Source organism: Antedon mediterranea, chromosome 6 (genome assembly GCF_964355755.1).
Source record: "Antedon mediterranea chromosome 6, ecAntMedi1.1, whole genome shotgun sequence".
Classification (NCBI taxonomy): Eukaryota; Metazoa; Echinodermata; class Crinoidea; order Comatulida; family Antedonidae; genus Antedon; species Antedon mediterranea.
In genome coordinates this window covers 24,467,122-24,488,255 of record NC_092675.1, presented here as the reverse complement: position 1 = coordinate 24,488,255, position 21,134 = coordinate 24,467,122, and the positions used below count along the sequence as shown (strand labels likewise).

General features: G+C 32.0%; 1 protein-coding gene across 1 annotated transcript; it reads left to right on the top strand.

Annotated features, from left to right (window-relative positions):
* Nucleotides 1-3: 3 nt before the first annotated feature.
* LOC140051644 (coiled-coil domain-containing protein 112-like) lies at nucleotides 4-19,889 on the top strand. The gene is made up of 13 exons (XM_072096919.1): nucleotides 4-29; nucleotides 933-1,033; nucleotides 1,246-1,367; nucleotides 7,198-7,287; nucleotides 8,543-8,618; nucleotides 9,680-9,875; nucleotides 10,333-10,419; nucleotides 11,927-12,076; nucleotides 12,495-12,629; nucleotides 13,747-13,842; nucleotides 17,175-17,420; nucleotides 17,620-17,738; nucleotides 18,614-19,889. Exons 1-13 carry the CDS (start codon nucleotides 9-11, stop codon nucleotides 18,642-18,644), a joined length of 1,470 nt encoding a protein of 489 aa, XP_071953020.1. The 5' UTR covers nucleotides 4-8; the 3' UTR covers nucleotides 18,645-19,889.
* The last annotated feature ends 1,245 nt before the right edge of the window (nucleotides 19,890-21,134 follow it).

Genomic DNA, 21,134 nt, shown 5'->3' with positions numbered 1-21,134 from the left:
AGAGCAAAATGGCGACGTCCGCGAAGAAGGTAAAAAACACTTTTTGTTGTATTTTTTACACATCATGCCTTGGCAGGTTATGACTTGAAAGAAAGAAATTAAAAGGCTTAATCCTAGTGTTTAATAAGACATGGATTAAAAGAGAAACTAAATGGCCTAGGAGTTAGTTAGGCCTAGCTAGGCTAGCCTAGCCTAGGCCTAGGCCTATATAGGCCTATGCCCTACTACTAGCTAGGTCTAGCTAGTAGGGCCTAGTAGGCCTAGCTAGGAGAGGCGAGGCCTCTAGCTAGACTAGGCCCTACTAGCTAGAGGCCTACTAGGCAAGCCTAGCTAGGCCTAGAATAGGAGTAGTAGTAGTCGACTCACCTCACATCTTTTTATTTATCACAATTAAAAAGCTCCACTTTAAAAAAAATAGTTTTGTGCTTTTTGTAATTATTATTGTTATTAATGTTATTTACTTTGTAGGCCTATGTATTTTTTCTTTTTTTTATATCTTTGTGTTTTTTTGATAAAATTTGTTTATAAAAAATATCGTGATATAATATTAGGCCTAGGCCTAGCCTACTATGCACTTGTCAATTGTTTGACCCACTAGGCCTAGGCTATACGACCCCCGGGAGAGGTGCGTAATTTGTCCGATGTGCATCATACCTTATGAGTACCATGACGCATGGGTGCGTAATAAATTAAATGTGACTTGCCTTTAGGTGACCATGACACACCCATTTTGACGCACTGTGACCATGTTGTTTATGATATTTTGAGTGGTAAAGTGACGGACATTGACACACAATTGTTCATTGATGTGACGTACCTTCTAGGTTTTTTTATGTACCCCAGTGTCAGTAATTATTTGTAAATGACGCACCTCTCCCGGGGTCATACAAATTTGACAAGTGCATTACTTGCTTGAATCTTGTTTTCTTTAGAATATGTCTGTAGACAAGGGCACCTCATGGGCCGTCAAATCCAAATCGGATAAGACCAAAAAAATTGAAGTTCTCAAGGAACTTGAACAGTTAACACACAAGTAAGACATTGATTTTTAAAGCTAGAAATATTTAAGGTCGAAAGTTTTTAGAGAGATGTCCAAGAATGAAGTTTGAAATTGAAGTATTAAACATTGAATATAGTAACCACAGCTAATTGTGTGATTCCTTCTTTCTCTAATGAACTTTTAGTTGGTTTAGAAAGCTCAATAAAGAAATTGAAACCTATATTATTTTCTTGAATTAAATACAGGATTACAGCAATAGATCGCGAGAAGAACACTCAATTATATAACAAACGAAACGATTTCAGGAAAGAGTTTTGCCCATTAGAAGAAATGGAACTTAAACTGAACACAGAGAGGAAAGCAGAGAGTAAGTCATTTCTATGGAAATATGAATATATAATCCAATGCAACATAATCATTTTTTTTTGTTAGTTGACCAGCAGATATATTTTATTGTGCATTTATTTTTAATGATACATTTTATAAAGGCTTTTGACATTCATATCAAGAACTCACATATTATAATATTAATAATGTATTCATTTATATAGCGCAAATTCGTTGTTCAAATGACGCTTTTTGCATTATTACACCGCCCGGTTAGTTTTTATCGATCAAACACATAGGAAAACATACTGTACGCTCATAATGTTTACAGACAGAAATCAGCGCAGTTGGTGTTTTGACCTAGTGTATCCAGGTACCCATATGTACACCTGGGTAAAGTGTCTTGCTTAAGACAAAGCCAATGCAACAGGCATGCATTGGACTCCCAATCAAGCGATCAGAAATCCAACTTCCAACACACTAGCCACATGCTCCTTCTATACACCAATGGTATACACTGTTTTAGATATTTTGGAAAATCATGTTTTTGATTTTTCTTTTACTAATATTTCGATTCCAAAGGAAAGTCATTGCGAAGACATGTGGGCAATGGAATATTAGATTTGTAATCAGAATTTTCCGGAAAAGGTCGTACAGTCATTCATTTTTTTCGGAACAGTCAATAAGAGTTCGCAAATAAAAGTCATTGCAAAGACATGTGGGCAAGGGAATTTCAGATTTATAATCAGAATTTTCCAGAAAAGATCGTACAGTCATTCAACAGTCAATCAAAGTTCGAAAATGTGGCCACTAGTTTACCCCTTTAACAAATAAAATGTTTTCATCCAGTTGAATTGACTGCTGCCCTCAAGTAATTGTGCAAGTTTCCTAACCAAGACAAAGGTGATTGTTGAAACTACTTCTGATCCTGCTTATAGCACCCCCCCCCCTCCCCCACCCTGTGATGGCAGTTTTTTTTAATATAGTAATTTTAAATTTGTTTTTTATTGATTTTTTGTCTTAAGTGGGTGATTTTTTGTTATTTGTGATTGTGACATTTTATTTTTTCCCTTTAAAATTTAACTAGCCATAGATTATGGATCATAGGCAAGAATCAAATAAAAATTAAATGTGGTCTGTAGGTTGTCAATATAAGAAATTACTTTTTTGTGGATGTACAGTAAGCTTGACCTTCGACCCTTCCCCTTCAAAATCAATATGTTGGGTCATAGAACATTGTGGCAAAATTGTTGGTTTCAGATAAAAACGGCCTCTACACAGGGTGGTTACAACATATCATACAGAAGGCGGAGGTAACTAAAAATGACACCTCCTAATAAAAAATCAGGACTTTAGTTGAGTGTGGGATTAATTTGCAAAAGATATTGAATTTTAAATTATCTTTACCGTATGTAGTATTGACTATATGTAGTATTGGACATTATTCCTTTGTTAATGTCAAGGGTATAATATATTTATTAATAAATATAGTTATATGATATATAATATTACGCTACTGTAATTGATATTGCACTGAACCATACAATGTCAATTAATTACTTGCGGAGATGGATGCTAGGGGCAATGACACTGGCATATCGTATTATACAGCCATATTGGATGTTCTTTCACCTCCTTGTGTCTTGCTAAGCTGTGGATATGCTTGTGTCAAAGGTCTTGTTTAATATGTTACCCACAATACGCACACATTTTATTCCTCTGAATATTGATAATTTAGTCTACTAAACAATATAGTATGGAACTCCGTTTACGCAACATTTTGATGATATGAATTTTATGACGTGATATGTGAATGAAATGCATCGATATGAATTGAATGGCGCGATATATGAATGAAATGTTTTGAATTGAATGCTTTGAATTGAATGTTTTGAATGAAATGTTTTGAATGAAATGTTTTGAATTGAATGTTTTGAATAAAATGTTTTGAATGAAATGTTTTGAACGAAATGTTTTGAATGAAATGTTTTGAATGAAATGTTTTGAATGAAATGTTTTGAATGAAATGTTTGAATTGAATTGAAAAGTCAAACTATTGGCGGCGTATGTCATTCCCGCTCGCGATTTTGTTTTAACCTCTTAGGCCTAAGCCTGGGTACCCTCATCTGATCCTTTCCACGCTGTCATCAATATGGATCCTTTACAGAGAATCCTAACAGACCTGAAACATTGGAATACATATTTCCGAACCCAGGTCTGTTAGGATTCTCTGTAAAGGCAGCGTGGAGATGAGGGTAACCAAAAATTAAATCATCCATTTTTATGACCCCAATATGTCATAGAACATATTTATACATGTTTCAGCTTGTTAATTTGCCGGTTGCGGTACAATTTTTTTTTTGCTCCAATTTTCCTCTACTATTACTCCATGCTACGCACTAACCACCTTTTTTATGGAAAATAACACTTAAAGATATATTGTCCCCCTAAAAAATATTTTTTTTTAAATTTTTTTGTTGAATATGTTATTTTAATGTCACATAATAGTTATTCACTCTCACAAAAAATTGGGTCTGAAAAAAATTTATTTACCTGAGAAAAATGTAATTTAAAGCAAAAAAATGGTCAAATTGTCTGGAAGACAATGAGTTTTTGGGTAATTTAACTGTTTATTTTGTCTTTTTATAGGTGAAATAATTTTTTCCCCCGTTTTTTTTTCTTATGGAAGTGAACAACTTCATTAAAACTGCAAAATGGCCTATTCAAAGTCTGATTTTAAAAATCTTTATTTTTCATGATTTTGGGGGACAATACTTTTTTGGGGTTATACTTGATTTGTTTCTAAAACAGTAGTTATGAGAATAAACCAAATAGCATGAAAAAACTGTATGTAATACAGTATGGTATTACTTACCTACTGGAAATTATCGTAAAGGAGAGTTCATATTTGAACACATTTCACTATGGTCAGGGATGCTAAACATTAACATATTTACTTGTGAGATACCATGGATATTGCTACCAGCTAAGATTCAGAACTAACTTGGCTTGAATGTCAACTAAACACAATACATTTAAAGAGGTCAGGTTCTTAGAGCCTGTTTCTTCTATATATTCATGCAGTTATTAATTGTTATGTATTTGCAGCATACAGGCCCATAGGTTCTGTTTCTGCTGCGTTTCACCGAATAAACTGTTTAATTCGAAATACAGTATAATTAAAATGTAATGTTAATATCGAATGCATTTCTGCTCAATTTGTTGCCAACTGAAATCGTTAGCATTACACTGGCGATCAATCAAATTTTGCTACAGTGTAGTTGAATCAAGGTCAATCAAATAACCTTTATTTTGCATTGCACCTAAAAGTTTCCAAGTGATAACCAGTCCTGGGTAACCAGTTAAATAGCGTCGTTTTAACACCGTTGTTTTCATTCTGCTATTTAACAGATATTGACAATGTTTTGTGTTTCTGCTATTAGAAAATGTGGGTAATTTTTTCATGTTTATTTTTTCACAGTAGAAACAGGACCTTAATTAGTAACAGGACATGAAAGGTCAAAACATCTAATATTACCATGCATTGCAACATGTACAAGGAACAGCTCTGCCTGACCTGATTTCCCCTGAAGGAAACTGATCAACACATTTTTGGTGGTGACTATTTTGTTAAAACATGTCTCTCCTGCAATCATATTGATAGATCCAAAAATATTTTTAGGATTCGTAATCTTCTTTTTATTTTAATACTTATCTTTAAAGGCGATGATAATAATAAGTTTTACCAAAAAATGTAAAGAAACTCTTAAACAAGTTCTTTTATCATTTTTATTTACACAATTACACATTAAAGACTATATTTTATTTTTAAATCAAGTCCAATTTCGATATGAAAAATCAATCAAAAAGCAAAAATATATGGGTTGTAAAAAAAAATCATTGGACATTAAAACACATCAATTCAATACGCAATAGAAAATTAAAACATGAAATACTTGCAAGGCCATATACATGGCTGCAGTCGTGTGCGCAAATTTGAGTTAGTGTTTACCGACTGGCCGACCGACAGACCAACCGACCGACCGATACACTGTTTTGTGAGTACAGTACAGTACCTTTTGAACATTAAACAAAAAAGGCATATAAAGATTCATCATTAATAATATAAAAGAGGGAAACAACTATCAGTACATGCTTGTTGACAAAAATCATATTTTTCAACAATGATGCTTATTTAAAATCTGGACCAATTTCCTGAGGTAGCTGACTTTCTGTCTCTTCAGGGTATATCGATGCTGATGGTAGATGATCGATGACATTATTAATACAAATTTAGTAATGTACTTAATTAATAATAAAACCTTTTATATTGGGGAAAGAAGAACAAATATTTTACATGAATCAAAAAAGTAATATTTTCAGCTTTGCTGTTTACCCTAATTAGATGCTCTCTTTACAGAATTATGGAATAAATGCAATGACCTATACACAGTACAAGTCATTTGGCCAATCACAAGCGCTGGATCATCCAAACTGAAGCAATTGAGATTAATCAAATAACTTGCAATGTTGTTGTGCAATCTTCCTTGGGTTGCATCCTATAGGACCTTAAGCTCAATAAATTAATTAAATATTCATTAAAATTCCTCCCTACCAGTAGTGGATAAGAAAGTATAGTCTAATAATCTAAAGGTTTTACTTATATTATAGTTCCATGGTTTTACCAGAGACTTACAGTAATATGATGTCTAGGCATAAAATCTATGAATAGAAAGACTTGATACTTTGAGCCCATGTGAGCCAATTTGTTTAGCAGCAATGGCTTTTATAATAGCTGAGGTGTTGGGTGCTATATCTGCTCCTAATCCATGGAGCCATTCATGCTGGGCAACCCTCAAATTCACCTGATGTGTTTAGCTATAATATTAGAATGAAAATTCTTCTTTGAAATAGCAATCTTCGAACCTCACACATTCAGGTCGTGGGGAGGTTAAAGAAAAGGATAGCCTATCAGCAAGTGGCTTTTATTTATGTAAACAGGAAGGACTAATTAATGAGATGTATCTCATAATAGTGTTATAATATATTAATCCTAATTTTGTTTCCATTTCATCATATTTTGTAATAAAGCCTATAATATAAAAGTGCCTAATTTTTTTTCCCCGATGGTTATTTTTATTTCAATATGATACTGAGGATGTATACTAGAAGAATAAATTATTCTTGTCACTTATAAGACCCTTATCCGAACTAATATAATATAATTAACAAGTGAACAATTGAGACAATAAATCAATAAAAAATAGAAGCAAACAGCAGTACGACATCACGATGCTACGTCACAACGATAGATGGCGCTGCATGGTTGCTAGACAACTAAAAAATGCGTTCAGCACTACGATGTTGATAAACAGTAAAGATCTGTATTTCTATCAAATTATGTATCTTAGCTTGATTTTTTTTAACTTAAACTGTAGTTGAAGAATAAATAGATTATTAAAAACAAATATTTACTATTTTTAGTGATCTTTTGAAATTTTAGTTTGTTTGTTATTAAGTTTTAAAATGACTACTTCAATAAGCCTATTCCAAACCATTGGTGATCTTGGAGTCACTCAGGCAGGCTGAACGTATTTTTGGTTGCGCTAGCAACCACGCAGCGCCACCTACCGTTGTGACGTCAGCACCATGATACTCTATAAAGAAATTAAATATTTTTTAGAATTAGCCTATAACACAATAATAGATTTTGGTGTCTTAAGGTTGTCTTTAGGTGTAATTTAAGTTTTAATAGAGCATTTCATCTTATTATACTATTAAAAATACATTTGCTATATTACTTTCAAAAACCTTGTTTGATGATCACATTTCTTGCACAGTATGTTTTCATTTAATTTTTGTTTTTAAAGAAATCAAATTGAAGCAACACCTGGATAGAATGAGAGGAGCTGTAGGTCGTTTTCAAAAGGAGTTACAGAATGTTAAACCATCTCCTGAATGTAAGTTCAAAACAATCAGACACCCCGGACTGGAGATTTCCCAAAAATATCTTGTTTTCCAAAGTTTTCATTCATCAGAATGTTTTAAATAACGGAGAGTTTTTGACAGAACATTTAAACTTTTATACTATGTGCAAATTCTGCATAATGGTAACAAATTGATGTGCTTATGCCTAAAGTTTAATTTATGCGAAGCCATACAATTACAAAAACTTTATTTTAATTATCATCAAAGAAAGGGATATTGAAACATTACGATCATACATGTATGAATTCATTAATAATATTGCAGAATTAAGAGCATAAGAATACTTTTTATTAAAAATAAATCTGTAAAAAAGAATAATTCAGCTCCAAATCACCTTACCAATGCACTTTTATAAAAAGTCTTCCATCGGGTTATGATTTTCTATACAAATAGTACATTTTGCAGAGAATGTATGTTGCATCTAACCAGAGAATCAAAATCAATAAGAAATTGTATGTTATAGTTATTGATAACTCTATTATAATAGAGCCTATTATTAATGCTCATATGCATACTATCGTATTATTTAATGGTGAAATTATCCAATAAAGGGTACATATTCTGTCGAAAACTGCCTAATATAATGTATGGATTAAGAAAATTATGCTTTTTGGAGAATATCCTGTTGAGGAAGTTCAATTTAGAGTTGACTATAACTTCTTTTTTTTTTATTATGAATCATGACCACCTTTTTTTATTGTTCATTAAATTTAGTTTATATGAGATTCCCAAAAATATTTATTTTATTTTCTTCATTTCATCCTCCTCATTTCCAAGTCATCATCATCATCATCCACATTTATTCAAAAATATATAAATATTTACATTGTTACAATATTGGCAAAAAAAGACAAAAAATATATTATCGCAAAGAAAAACATGAAATAAACAATACATAATATGTATGTACACGCACACACACATTCATATATGGGTGAAGCATTTCACATACAGTAATTCGATATACTGTAATGTTAACACTAGTGATAGATGGTGCTAATTGCCTGTTACTTATTAGGCTAGGTTTTTTCCCTTGCTTTCTGTTTAAAATGTATAACTAATGCCAATAGGAACATTCCTTTCACATAAACCTAGCCCTAAAATTCTTTTTTTTTTTGTATTCACCCAAGTTAATTTGATCAACATCCTTGCAAATTTTTACAAAATGGTTTTTTCATATACTATGACAACCTCCTTTTAATATACAATTGTTTATACTATTTTTAGTTGTTGAAAAACTAAAAATTATGATGGAAGACATTGAGATTCACATGAACACTTTCAAAGAAAACCAGAAAACAGTGTAAGTAAAAATAACAATGAATTAAATACTTGTCATTCTGCCCGTATTGAAGATAAATCTCAAGATGTTTTTGTGACAGTATTTCGATTTTCCTCAATCAATAGGAATAGAATATTTTAAGCTAATCTAAGGGTTTTTTGTTAGGACCTTTTTTAACCGGAACTCTGAAATATTTAACGTGGCAGCATTAATTACAGCTAAAAAAATTAGTGGTATTTCAATTGTCCTGCACATCGTGGTTATGTTATGAAAGTACATCATTATTTACTCGTTTTTGAAAAACTACAGAAAAAATCGATCAGAAAAAATAATAGCAAGTGAGTCGCTTATTCCTTATATAATTTAGATCAATATCATGCCAACTTTTCTTTTCTTTAAACTTATAGCTTATTTTATTGGTTTGTATCGGTCATTAAGATCTAGCCACTAATTCGCACATTTCTAATCTAGTGATGTAACATGAAAATGCATCCTTTTTAACAATAACAGCGGAGGGGATTTATTAATTAATTGATAATGTCATGTCTGTGTACAGTTAGTGTTACTTAATAATTAATAATATTATGCAGGCTAATTATGTATCTTTGATGCCATTTGAGTAATTATTTATCTTGTTCAGTTCAGTATAAAATTTAAGTAAAGTACAGTTTTACTAGACACAATGAAATTAGTATGTTTATATTCGTTGAATAAGGAGCCTATATTTTGATGAATCATATTTACCAACTGTCTTATTTATATCGTGCAGGATGGTCCCTCATTTTGAAAATGATTTTACTGAAAAATGCGTTGTTGTGTAGACCGGCCTTTTCTCTAGTAAGTCGTGTGCGCGCAGATGGATGGGTGAAAACGATGCTGCAATTTTAATTGATATTGTCAATAAAATAATATTATGAAACCATCAAAGAGTGCCAAATGTGTCCACCCCACAAGAGTCTATACACTTCCTCCAACAAGTGGAATCTGTCACACAATAGGATCTCCCAGATTGGTAACTCTTAATGATAATATTTTAAAACTAACTCTATAAATCTGCAATTCTCCATTCATTAATTCACCAGTTATGAAGAACTGATTCGGGATGAGAAGATTTGTTGCCAGGAAGTAATAGCACTTGAGAAGAGATTTGAAGCCTGGTCAAAAATAACAAGTGTACCAATTGCAAAGACAAAACCTAGCATTTCAGCTAAACATAAACAGAGGTCGTCCACTACTACTACTGCTCAGAACTACCCCCTAGAAGTCATAACATTTGAGGTTGATATTTGTTTATTAACCAGGGCTAGAAATACTTGTTTTATCTCGTTTGTTCTTTTATTTCGTGGGAGGCGTTTTTTTAGGTGTAATATGGTAATATATGATCAAATAAATACCCCCTAGATATGAAAAATACAACATAATTAATATCGGGAAGTTTATAAGATACATTAAAATCTTTATAAAATTGCTTGGTAAGTTCTATATCATGTCAATCAATGAATTCTACTAATGTACAACTGTGTTCTAATACAATATTGTGTGTTATGGGGTGTTTATTAGAGGAAATAAATAAAGGCCCTGGGGAATTTATTCAAGGTGAGCATTTATTCAGATGTTCTAGGATGGGTGTTTATTGGAGGTAGGCATTTATTCAAATAAATACGGTATAGCGACTCACCATTTGAACAATTCAACATTGCATGCCTTTGATATTTATCTTTCATTTAATATGTAGAAATTTCTCCAACAAAATGGAGGTAATCGAGGAGGATGGGATGAATATGATCATCAAACATTTCTTAAAATTCGTAGTACTTTCAAAGTAAGTTGGTTATGTGATGGTAAGATTATGTTACTATTCTAATCTAAGCACTATTGATTAAATTATCTGTCAATAAAAAATCCACTTTTTTTTACTTGATCACATTTGCAATTATGCTTTGTGTTGCTTGTGTAGTAGGCAATGTCATTAGCATTCCATTAGTTCATGCAATGCTATAATAGTACAATGCCAGTGTTAAAATGTGTAAAATTCTATATGCTTTGCCATCTATTCAATACTTTTTATGCTGTTCATATAATATACATAAATATTAAAATGTATGTTTCAGCATAAAGAATACAGTGGGTTAATAAAATGTCTTAATAAATTCATACCGTAGTATATTTTCAATGATGTATGAATTTGTATTTGTTTCTGCCAACTTTATCTCTGTACAGAATATAGTAACAATAGAAACCGTGGCCAAGTTATTGTTCAACAGATTTCGAACCCAACCACCCCCACTGTTTATCTGATAGAACTATATATATACATTCATGACAATGCATGAAAGTTTACATCGTTTACATTGGTTTTTTTTCAAATTTTTATTTATATGTTTACCTTCAATGATTTGTTCTTACTACTTGTAGAATAGCATTTTAATTCAAATAATTGATTTAATTTATGAATATATCATTACTGACGCCAACTTTACTGTTTGAAAATACATTTGACATAGCTATTTCGCTGTCGTATCATAGGGTACGAGTATGTAGTTGTTGTCTGCAAATCGTGGTTGTGTATTTTCATTGTTTAAGGTTAAAATCACCGATGCATCACTGGATTAGCGTTATGAAATCTACCCTCTCCTGCTTATTAACGCCACTGGCACCGCGTAACAGCTTCCTAACGCTAATCCGCGGCATGGTTCAGACACAAAAATATGTATGCCGCTTACATAACTCCACCGTAACTCCGCGAGTCTGAACATACCCTTATATTAAGGTATGTTGCTACTAGTGTTAAAACTCTTCATAATGAGCCTCAGGCTATTACTACTAGCTGTTACCAACTATTTTTAATGTGAATGCTATTTTATTCTTCATAGTATTTGTTATATATTAATCTGTGTGTGTTTGGAGGAGGATGTGGACGTGTATGCATTTGTTTTGGTGTATTTAATTGTGTCTTAAATATTGTTTAAATAATTAATCACTATTGTGGGTTTAATTCCAATCAAAGTTAATTTATGTATGTACAGTATATAAATAATTCCAACCACCCTGTGATATATTGAAAATTAATTATATATAAGCTATCTCAATTGAGATTCAAACTTGTCCCAATCGAGATTCAAATCTGGAATCTTTTAAAGTACCTTCCTACCATTAAATTAGACTACTAGTGTTCACATTGATACAGCATTACATTTATAGATGTTTACTGCTGTAGAATTACTTGATATTTTATAATCATTAATACTGTTAATAATCTACAGAATTGTACCTTTTGTTTTGCACTATTTTCTAAAGTCAATCCCCCAAAAACCTAAATTATTTTACAGGGAAAATCAGCATTCATGGATGTTGCAGTAAATGAGTTACCTATACGATCCATTACAGATATAGTACAGCATGAAACTTGGTATCAGCAGTACAACAAATTATTAGAGGAGAAAAAGCAGGCTATAGAAAAATGGAGATCACAAAAGCAGGTATAATGACTAGAAGGCACTCTAAACCTTTATCTACAGTAGGCCTATAATTTTCCTACACGAAAATCAGTGAATACACCTTCTTCACTGTACAGAAGACATTTTTGATAAATGATAAACAATGCTGATTAGTGAAGCATAACCAACAAAAATATAATTGCATATTTTTGGAGGACAAGTTACTCTTTTCTTTACAAATTAAAAGTTATGATTCCTTAACACTATAATTTTTACTGTAAAATGCCTACATCACTACACCTTAACATTTTTCTTACATAGTAATAGTATGTCAAAGTAATAAATCATGTGGCTAAACAATTTGGTGAGAGTGGACGTGAAGTTATTATTTATTTATCTGCATAATCTACGTGTATCTTGTATCCAGATAATTTTTATCGTTTTACACGTTTATTTTCAGTTAAAACGAGATGAAATGTTAACACTTGAGGATGATGTGGAAAGCATAGAAGAGAAGGCAAAAAAGGAGCAAGTTAGATTGAAAAAGGTTGAAGAAGAACGTAGAGAAAAACAAAGGCGACTAAATGCCTGGAAGGTAGGAAAATTCTGTATTTTCTTATAACAGTCAAAATATTTTGTTTCACTACTAATATACCCAACCAATTTGCTGAATCCAGTTTGCCAAATGCCTTGGACATGTAATAGGGAGCTATTGATTTGACCTATGCATTGGATTTCGATCCAAGTCGGCCCTAAACCGTCTCGGCCAAAGTCAAGTCGGCCCCAAGTCAAGTCGGCCCCAAGTCAAGTCGGCCTCAAGTCAACTCGGCCTCAAGTCAACTCGGCCTCACGTCAACTCGGTCAAAAAATAATCGGTCAACTCGGCCCCGTTAAAGTATGGAACGCAAAAAGTGCAAATGAAGGGGATTGATAGAATAATATTTCTTCACAATTTTTTAACTATAAATAATTCTGACTTTTAATGAATATTAATATTTAGACAATAATATATTTAGCAAAAAAAATAGGAATGATTTCACCAACTTTCCTTTATTTACGTTTAATAAAATTTCAAATTGCACAATTGAAAACAATTCGTAGCTGCGCGCGCCTCCCTGCGCCTTTGGCAGCTTTTTCGATCTACAACTGCTACGTGTTTTCACTGACCGGGGGATTCCCCTTTTTTAAAAACGCAAATCATGGACAAAAACGATATGTACGATCATTTTTTCTATGGCCAAATGTTGTCTTCGATTTACTAAAATGCGGTACCTGCACGTGTTTTTATAACATGCAGGTACTTATATTCATATCGGCAATGAGTTCATTTTTTTATATATTATTTAATTATATTATTTTTTTTATTTCTTTATTTTTTTTAAAGCGTGGATAGTAAGAATCATAATAATATTAAGCACTTTTTGCGTTCCATACTTTATTGTGGCCGAGTTAACCGATTAGTTTTTGGCCGAGTTGACGTGAGGCCGAGTTGACTTGAGGCCGAGTTGACTTGAGGCCGAGTTGACGTGGGGCCGACTTGACTTTGGCCGAGACGGTTTAGGGCCGACTTGACCTGCACCCATGCATTGATGTGGTGTTGTGCATTGCGGCCTAGGAACCACCAAATATAGTGAGGAAGAACATCCCAACCACATGCACACAATGATTTAACATTGTATTGTCTGTATTCATGTATATTTTTCTAAATTTAGGCTCAAAAGGAATTAGAAAAAGCTGTGGAAGAAGAGACAAAACTGCAACAGGAAATGAAGAGGGATAAAGAAAAGGAAAAAGAACGCTTGAGACAGGTACATGCGTATAGTTTTCCTATTCTTGGTCATATACTTTTTTTTTTATTAATTTCATGCAGGTATTTAATTAATATTAATTTCCATCTATTTATCTTAGTAATAATTTATTGATTTTATATTTTGTTTAGCTTAAAAGAATTGGTTAATATCATATTATAATATAACCTGTTTTATTATATAGTATACCATGGAGTGGGTTTTACCCCAAGGGTAAAAACCAAATAAACGTGTATTTCAATCGCCGTACGAACACGGTCTTTGATAATTCTGCCATGATTATAAGTTAACCTTCTCAATTACACACTTCTCATTTACCAATTACAACCTTCTCATTTACCAATTACAACCCTCTACTCTCTGAATGGTCAACAATGATGTCATTGCTATACAATTTACACACTGCCAAGTAAATGGCAAGGTCAACTAGGTACAATCTCTTCATCATCAATGATGCATAATTGAAAACATACATTGAGTGAAGGAAAATAGTCAAAATATCAGACAGAGACATCCTGCCTAATTAGGATGTATGGAAATGGAGTTAAATACATCCAAGAAGAATTGCAACTTGGCATATAAATACAATAAAACGTGAACATTATTGCAGCATTCGCAAATACTGTATGTAATCATTATGTATGTAACTTGTACTTTGTGGCTTCAGCAGATGAGTTGTGTTTATTATTGCAGAGGTTTTTTATATTACTGTATTATTAATACCATGTTTATTTATTTGGATTTACATTGTTACATCGTTGCCACACTTAATAATTAATAATACAAAGGTGCATCCTTCAATATAAAAAATACAACAATAACAATAATGTCGAAAAAATTAATTAAATATATGATATCAAACTGTTAATAGCAAATAACAAACTATTTAAAGGTTACATGATTAACGCATTAAAACAGAATGAATACAAATACCGTAATAGTTATTGAATCATGGATTTTACTACAAACTATAAAATCTGAGCGTCACAAAATGTAATTTATATTTTGGTCAATCAAACTATTGAACTGTGATAATCACATCAACAACCATGTTTTTATCTTGTTTAGTCAATCAGCTTTGCCATAGAAATCATACAGTGTATTGTCAACATTGGTCACATGACATAAATAAATTATAACCTCCATTTTCTGATCAGTTAGGTAATGTTCTCAAAATATTGACAGTATTCTGATATGAAACCTGTGAATTACACATTTTAGAAGAGAAACACAAACTAAATTAATTTATAGATAATATTCAGTAGAATGCCTGTAAATATGTATATATGTAAATAGACTATGTTTGTTTTAATTTGGTAATGTAATGATGACATTTTCATCAATGATGACCCATTGATTTTGCAGCATGCAGGCAGGAACACATCCCATATGTTATCTCATAATAATCCTGACAGCTTCCATGCCTTGGGGAAAAGTAGTCCTAAGGAAAGCTGAAGGTCACATGCTCTGAAACAATTGTATTACTAATGTCCCTTGTGTGTGTAGACATTTCCTAAACAAAACAATGGACCTGCAGTTTCTGCTGTGAAAAATAAGGATTAATTATAACCAAATTTAACCATAATTTCTTGGCAGCAGCAGAAACAGGATACTTTTTCAATAACTGTTTGAAATGTATTCTCACAACAGTTAAAAACACCCACCTCTTTGCTGCAATGCAAACAAACATTTATTTAATATACTGCAATGACGTGGGTCTATAGTAACTGTAGAATCTTAAACATTTGGCCACCTTGCATTTGCATGTTTCGATCGACAGATATAAAAAGTTATATTTTTTTAAATTAACAGTTTTTAGCAGAAACAGGCCCTTAAGCAGTTACAGTACGGTATGGTAATACAACCCTCTTCTTTTTTTCTCCATTATAAACCACCAGTACATTCCTAGGGTTAAATGTTCATATTTTATTATAATATATAAACTGAACAGACAAGCATGATATGACTAGACTACTTTTTTGTTCTTATAACAAGTTGTCCCAATCTCAAAAATTGTTTTTAGTTGTTTACTATTTCAACCAATAATTGTTCTTATTAACAGTGCATGGTAATTACATACTTTAGAATCTGCATATGCCACCAAGACTTGGTGGCATATGCAGATTCTAAAGCAGTTTTTTTGACAAAATAACAATGATAAAATTAAAACGTTATTTAAATGTTATTTACTATTGTAGAACCCCTCCTTTGTGACACCCAAAACGGTTTAGAATTTTCAAGACTAATTTAGATATCCTTCTGCCCTTTCCGCTTCCTTTTGACTGTTTTCTCCCACTCAAGTAGGCCTACTGTATGTCATTTATTGTCTTTATTGTAAATATACTTTACTTTTCTGTTTTGATTATGTGCTTATAGACTTGCCCTAAGTCTAGTTATTTTATTTTTTATGTTTTACTCCATCAGTTCGCTTTTAAATTTTTATCTAAAATGTGCCAAAATTATTTATCTTCTTAGTACAGAGTCTAAAACCTAGACTAATCCACTTATTTACATTTATTTTCAAAAAACCAAAACAGCAATGCTCGGTAATGTGACTGTACTTATATACAAACACAAACATATTTATATAAAGAACTACTATATACTGTATAACAATAAAAACATGGCAATGACAGGACACATACATAATAAGACAGATTTCATGAAGCACAATGTACTTTTTCCTTTTTGTTGACTGTAGCTTTATTACTCAATCTCAACCTTTTAAAAAAATATGATCTTTATGTGGTGTTACTGGTAATTTTTTAAAAGGTCACAATAGTGCAACAGTGTATACTTCATATACTGTATAAGACCAGTTCTAGAATACAGTATGTTCACCAAATCAATAATATTGACTTTCTTGGTTACATAAAGTTCAGCATCTTATTATTGGGTCTGTTTCTGCTGCATACCGTTTATTTAAAGAAAAATGTCAAATATAATTTTTATATTGATTGCATTTCTGCTAATTTTTGCTCCCAAATAACCGTTCAAATGAATGGGTGGTAGTCAATGGATATTGTTGGCCAAAGTGAAATGCGCATAGAAAGTCAATTCGGTTGGCTTAAGATAAGCTCAATAGCAGTCAATGAAATAACCATGTTGCAGCTAAAAAATGCACAGCTATAACTGTCAAATGGCGTCCTATCCCGCAATGGGTATTTTTAACCATTTTTTTCGCACTGCCATTTAACAACCTTTATTAAATCGATTTGTCTTGGTTCTGCAGCAAAGAAATTGAGGGTAATTTATTCACACAGTTATTAATCATAATTATAAAAAATTGAAAATTTAGTGGAATTACATAATATCTTGTGACTTACTTATAGATTCAAGTAAGATCTAAGGTGGAATCTTATATTCAAAGTAAACGCGAAATGGAAGAACAACAGAATGTTGAAAATGAATTACAAAAAGAAAGGGAACAAGCTGAAAAGAGACGTTTTGGTCAGTTAGAGATACAACGATTTCAAGAACGTGACCAAGATAACATTAACAAGAAAATAATTAAGGATAAACAAAAACAGATAGCAGCCAAAGAAAAAGAGGAGAGGTTACATAGGTTAAAAGAAACAGTAAGTAATTTACATATTTTGCAACATGCTATTAATAAATTATCATATTGATGCAGCTTATATTTTGACATACATAGCATCTTATTCTGATACTTGAGCTGGAATTTAAAAGCCTGCTGGTAGTGCTGTAAAAAACAATAACTTGAGACTTGTTGTAAATCTATCAATAATCTGATTACTCCTATTTCCTTGCTTTAAGGTTGCAGTTAATGTTGAAAGGGATCCCACACGTCTCTACCGCATGACTAAGGGATGGAAGGAGCGTACCAAGGATTCTGGACCATCAGGCAATGCACAGGTCCTTCACATACCTCACAGGTTGTTACATCATATTTTAATTGCTATACATTTTAAAGCAAGTGCACTAAGAAAAGGTTGTGATTGAATGATTTATTCATTCATGGATTTCTTTATTTCGCATAGTACATCCATTATACAAATCATACAAAACAAAACAAGAAGAAAAAAAATTACACACCAGAAAATTAACAATATAAGCAACTTCCACAAAACCAACCTACAATATCTTAAAAACCAATTTTCACCAACTCTGATGTAGGTCCGATTGTGGAAGTAGGGAAGTATGGTTTGAACATGGAGGTATAAAATAATATTTTATACCTCCATGGTTTGAATCAGATTCTTTACTCCATGATTAGTGCAACTGTGTATTCTCATTTTGATAATACTGATGGATAAACATTCTTAATTTTACATCAATTGACATACTAGACTATACTTAAAATCAGAAACTTAACTTTGAATTTTGTAATTACATTTTTAACTACTTTTTTGTTTTTTTGTGATGTGAAAAAATGTTACACCAATGAGAACTCATGAATGTTCTAATGACATGAATGTATTGCCTACTGGATAACAGAATACAGAGTAGTCATGACAAACCTTCTTACTATTATGATGCTTCCATTATTTTTGCTCTTGTCCTTTTTCTGTTTACTATCAAGGGTGTAAGAAGAGATTATTGACATAAGCATTAAAGTCATTTGTACTACAGTTTTGTGTAAATCAGTGTACTAACATTAACAAAAGAACATCAATACTGATAATCTTATAATATGAAATTATAAAGATGAGAAAATTATTATAATTATGCTAAAGTGAACAAAAGTTCCATTTGACTACTCCTGATAACATGATAGTAATGCTAGATAATTATTGATTCCTTATTTTAGAGCTGTACCATCGTGGAGAAGTGGATTATGATAATTCGTATTTCAAGTGACGTCATTACTTATTTTAAGCAGGACTTCTACGAGAAAATCAAATAACTGAGGGATTGCATGACATAGTGTCAATATTACTGCACATATTCGCCAGTTTGTATTATCAGTATCCATTACTCATCATCCATAAACTATTTAACATTTTTTTTCTGCATTTAATGTGCAATCTATCATTTTTATTATTTTTTCCTATTACCATTCATAAATTCATAATCTATTTTTAATATTTAAGTCATTCTGGTGTATTTATTTGTAACATAATTTCTAATGAGGCTGGCGTAATATAGATATTATGATTTAGTGGGAAAAACAATTATCCACACCACTATTATCAGTATCCATTACTCATCATCCATAAACTATTTAACATTTTTTTTCTGCATTTAATGTGCAATCTATCATTTTTATTATTTTTTCCTATTACCATTCATAAATTCATAATCTATTTTTAATATTTAAGTCATTCTGGTGTATTTATTTGTAACATAATTTCTAATGAGGCTGGCGTAATATAGATATTATGATTTAGTGGGAAAAACAATTATCCACACCACTAACACAAACCCCCGTCCCCCTCCCCCGGACCTCAAATACAAATTAGTTTAACTTTAAAATACAAACCATGAACCAGGTACATGTACAAATGTTAAGGAAAGGTTACTAATTTTTATACAGTTTGTAGGGTGATTGCATAACTGGGTCATCATATTTATTGAAAGTCGACACCACTTTCTCAGAATATTTTCAAGGTTTTTATATGTATACTATTTCACAGATTTTACATTAATATATACAGTACAGTATATATTATTAAACAACACATTTTCACTTTATTTTGTTCTTTACTTCATGGTACTTATACTTTCTGTTTTTGTTGTTTTTATTGTTTTTATTAACCTAAAATACTTATGATTCATTATTTTGTTCTAAATGGGTGCATTCTTACTGTATGTACACATCATACATCGTGGTTCCAAATTTATGCCAATTAGTGGATTTTGTAATGGAAAGGTCACAGTCGACGTTTCACGCATATTTTCCCGCCGCGCCTTTCGCCAGTTATATTCAAGAGGACGAAAACATTAGGAAACTATATCACTATCACGTAGAAGCTTGCCTGCCTTTTATTTTGGAAAAATAAATAATGAAGAAGAGTGTTAAAATAATGTAATGTCTCGAATAATTTATGTTGGCTATAAATGAAATAAAAATAATGACATGGAAATGTGTTTTTGTAATTGTTGTAGTTTACTTCATGGAAATATTAATTAAGAATTGAATTGGATATTCTGATAGATCTGACCTTTAATGTTACATTTCTCTTCTTCCCTTTAAAAAAAAAACAATAAATAAATGTAGGTCTAGCAAATCTTCAGATAATATTTTTACAAATAAGTTCTAAACATTAGTATTTCTGAATTATTAGTACATCCAAAATAATGCAATATATAAAGCTTTAAACCTATGATTTCCTCCTACCCTCAGGCTCAAGCAGAATTTCGTGATCGGCGATTCCGTGACATGCAACCAGGTGGTACGGTACCTTTCAATGACATTACATCACAAAAGTGTGTGACGTTCAAAATGTGATAGGCCTGGCGCGCAATATGATACGCTATTACCGCGGAGGTAATAATTACCTCTACACAGGACGGATATTTGTCTTCCTTATTCTTCTTTCTTTCTCCTCTGCTTATTTGGAGTTCAAAGTTTACAGAGACCTAGGCCTATACGTTATACATGAATATATATCTATTTTACCTGTGGCGATTTCTACATTTGCGATTGTAACACGCAGTGCCCGAAAAGACGCCTAGGCAATAAACATGTTTGTTTCTACGTTTGCATCAATTTCAAACCACGCATTAGTCATAAGTCAATAATCAATCCGGCAGAGACGTTTTTGTTTTTTTCCCCCAACATCCAAAGTGAGAAGATTAATACAGATTATAATTGCCACACATGAGAAGAAGCATTTCTCTGATGACGGGCCTGTTTCAGTTGAGCGGTATTAATACCGTGTTTTGACAACAAAAAAACCCAAACCCGGTATTTTCTTGACTGCAGAAATGGGTTCACAAAAAAAGAATCATGTTTAAAATTTAAAATTTTCGCGATCTACATATATAAAACGGTTTCTGAAACTGCGACTTATTTTCATCAATGTAGAAACGATACATTGCCATATTATTGAATAAATCAATTGTGCAACAAACTCGCATCATAACCAAATTATATCGTTTGGAAATCAAAATGGAAATTGTTGACTTTGGTTCACATCCGCGCTCACCCTCACAGTGCTTTAACCATAAAGAAAGAAATTCTTCATGCTTCAACCATGGATGTTGAATATATCAACTGTTACTTAATACTTATAGCTCCATGGTTATACAGTACCCAGCTTTGAGCCTTGGTGTTAAATTAAAACGAAAGTGAGAGTTTCCTGCACGATCTACAAACTTCCGATACA

Coding starts and splice junctions, on each gene's coding strand:
- LOC140051644 (XM_072096919.1), top strand. CDS start 9: ATGGCGACGTCCGCGAAGAAG. Junction 1,034..1,245: donor CTTGAACAGTTAACACACAA/GTAAGACATTGA, acceptor AATTAAATACAG/GATTACAGCAATAGATCGCG. Junction 17,421..17,619: donor TACATAGGTTAAAAGAAACA/GTAAGTAATTTA, acceptor CCTTGCTTTAAG/GTTGCAGTTAATGTTGAAAG.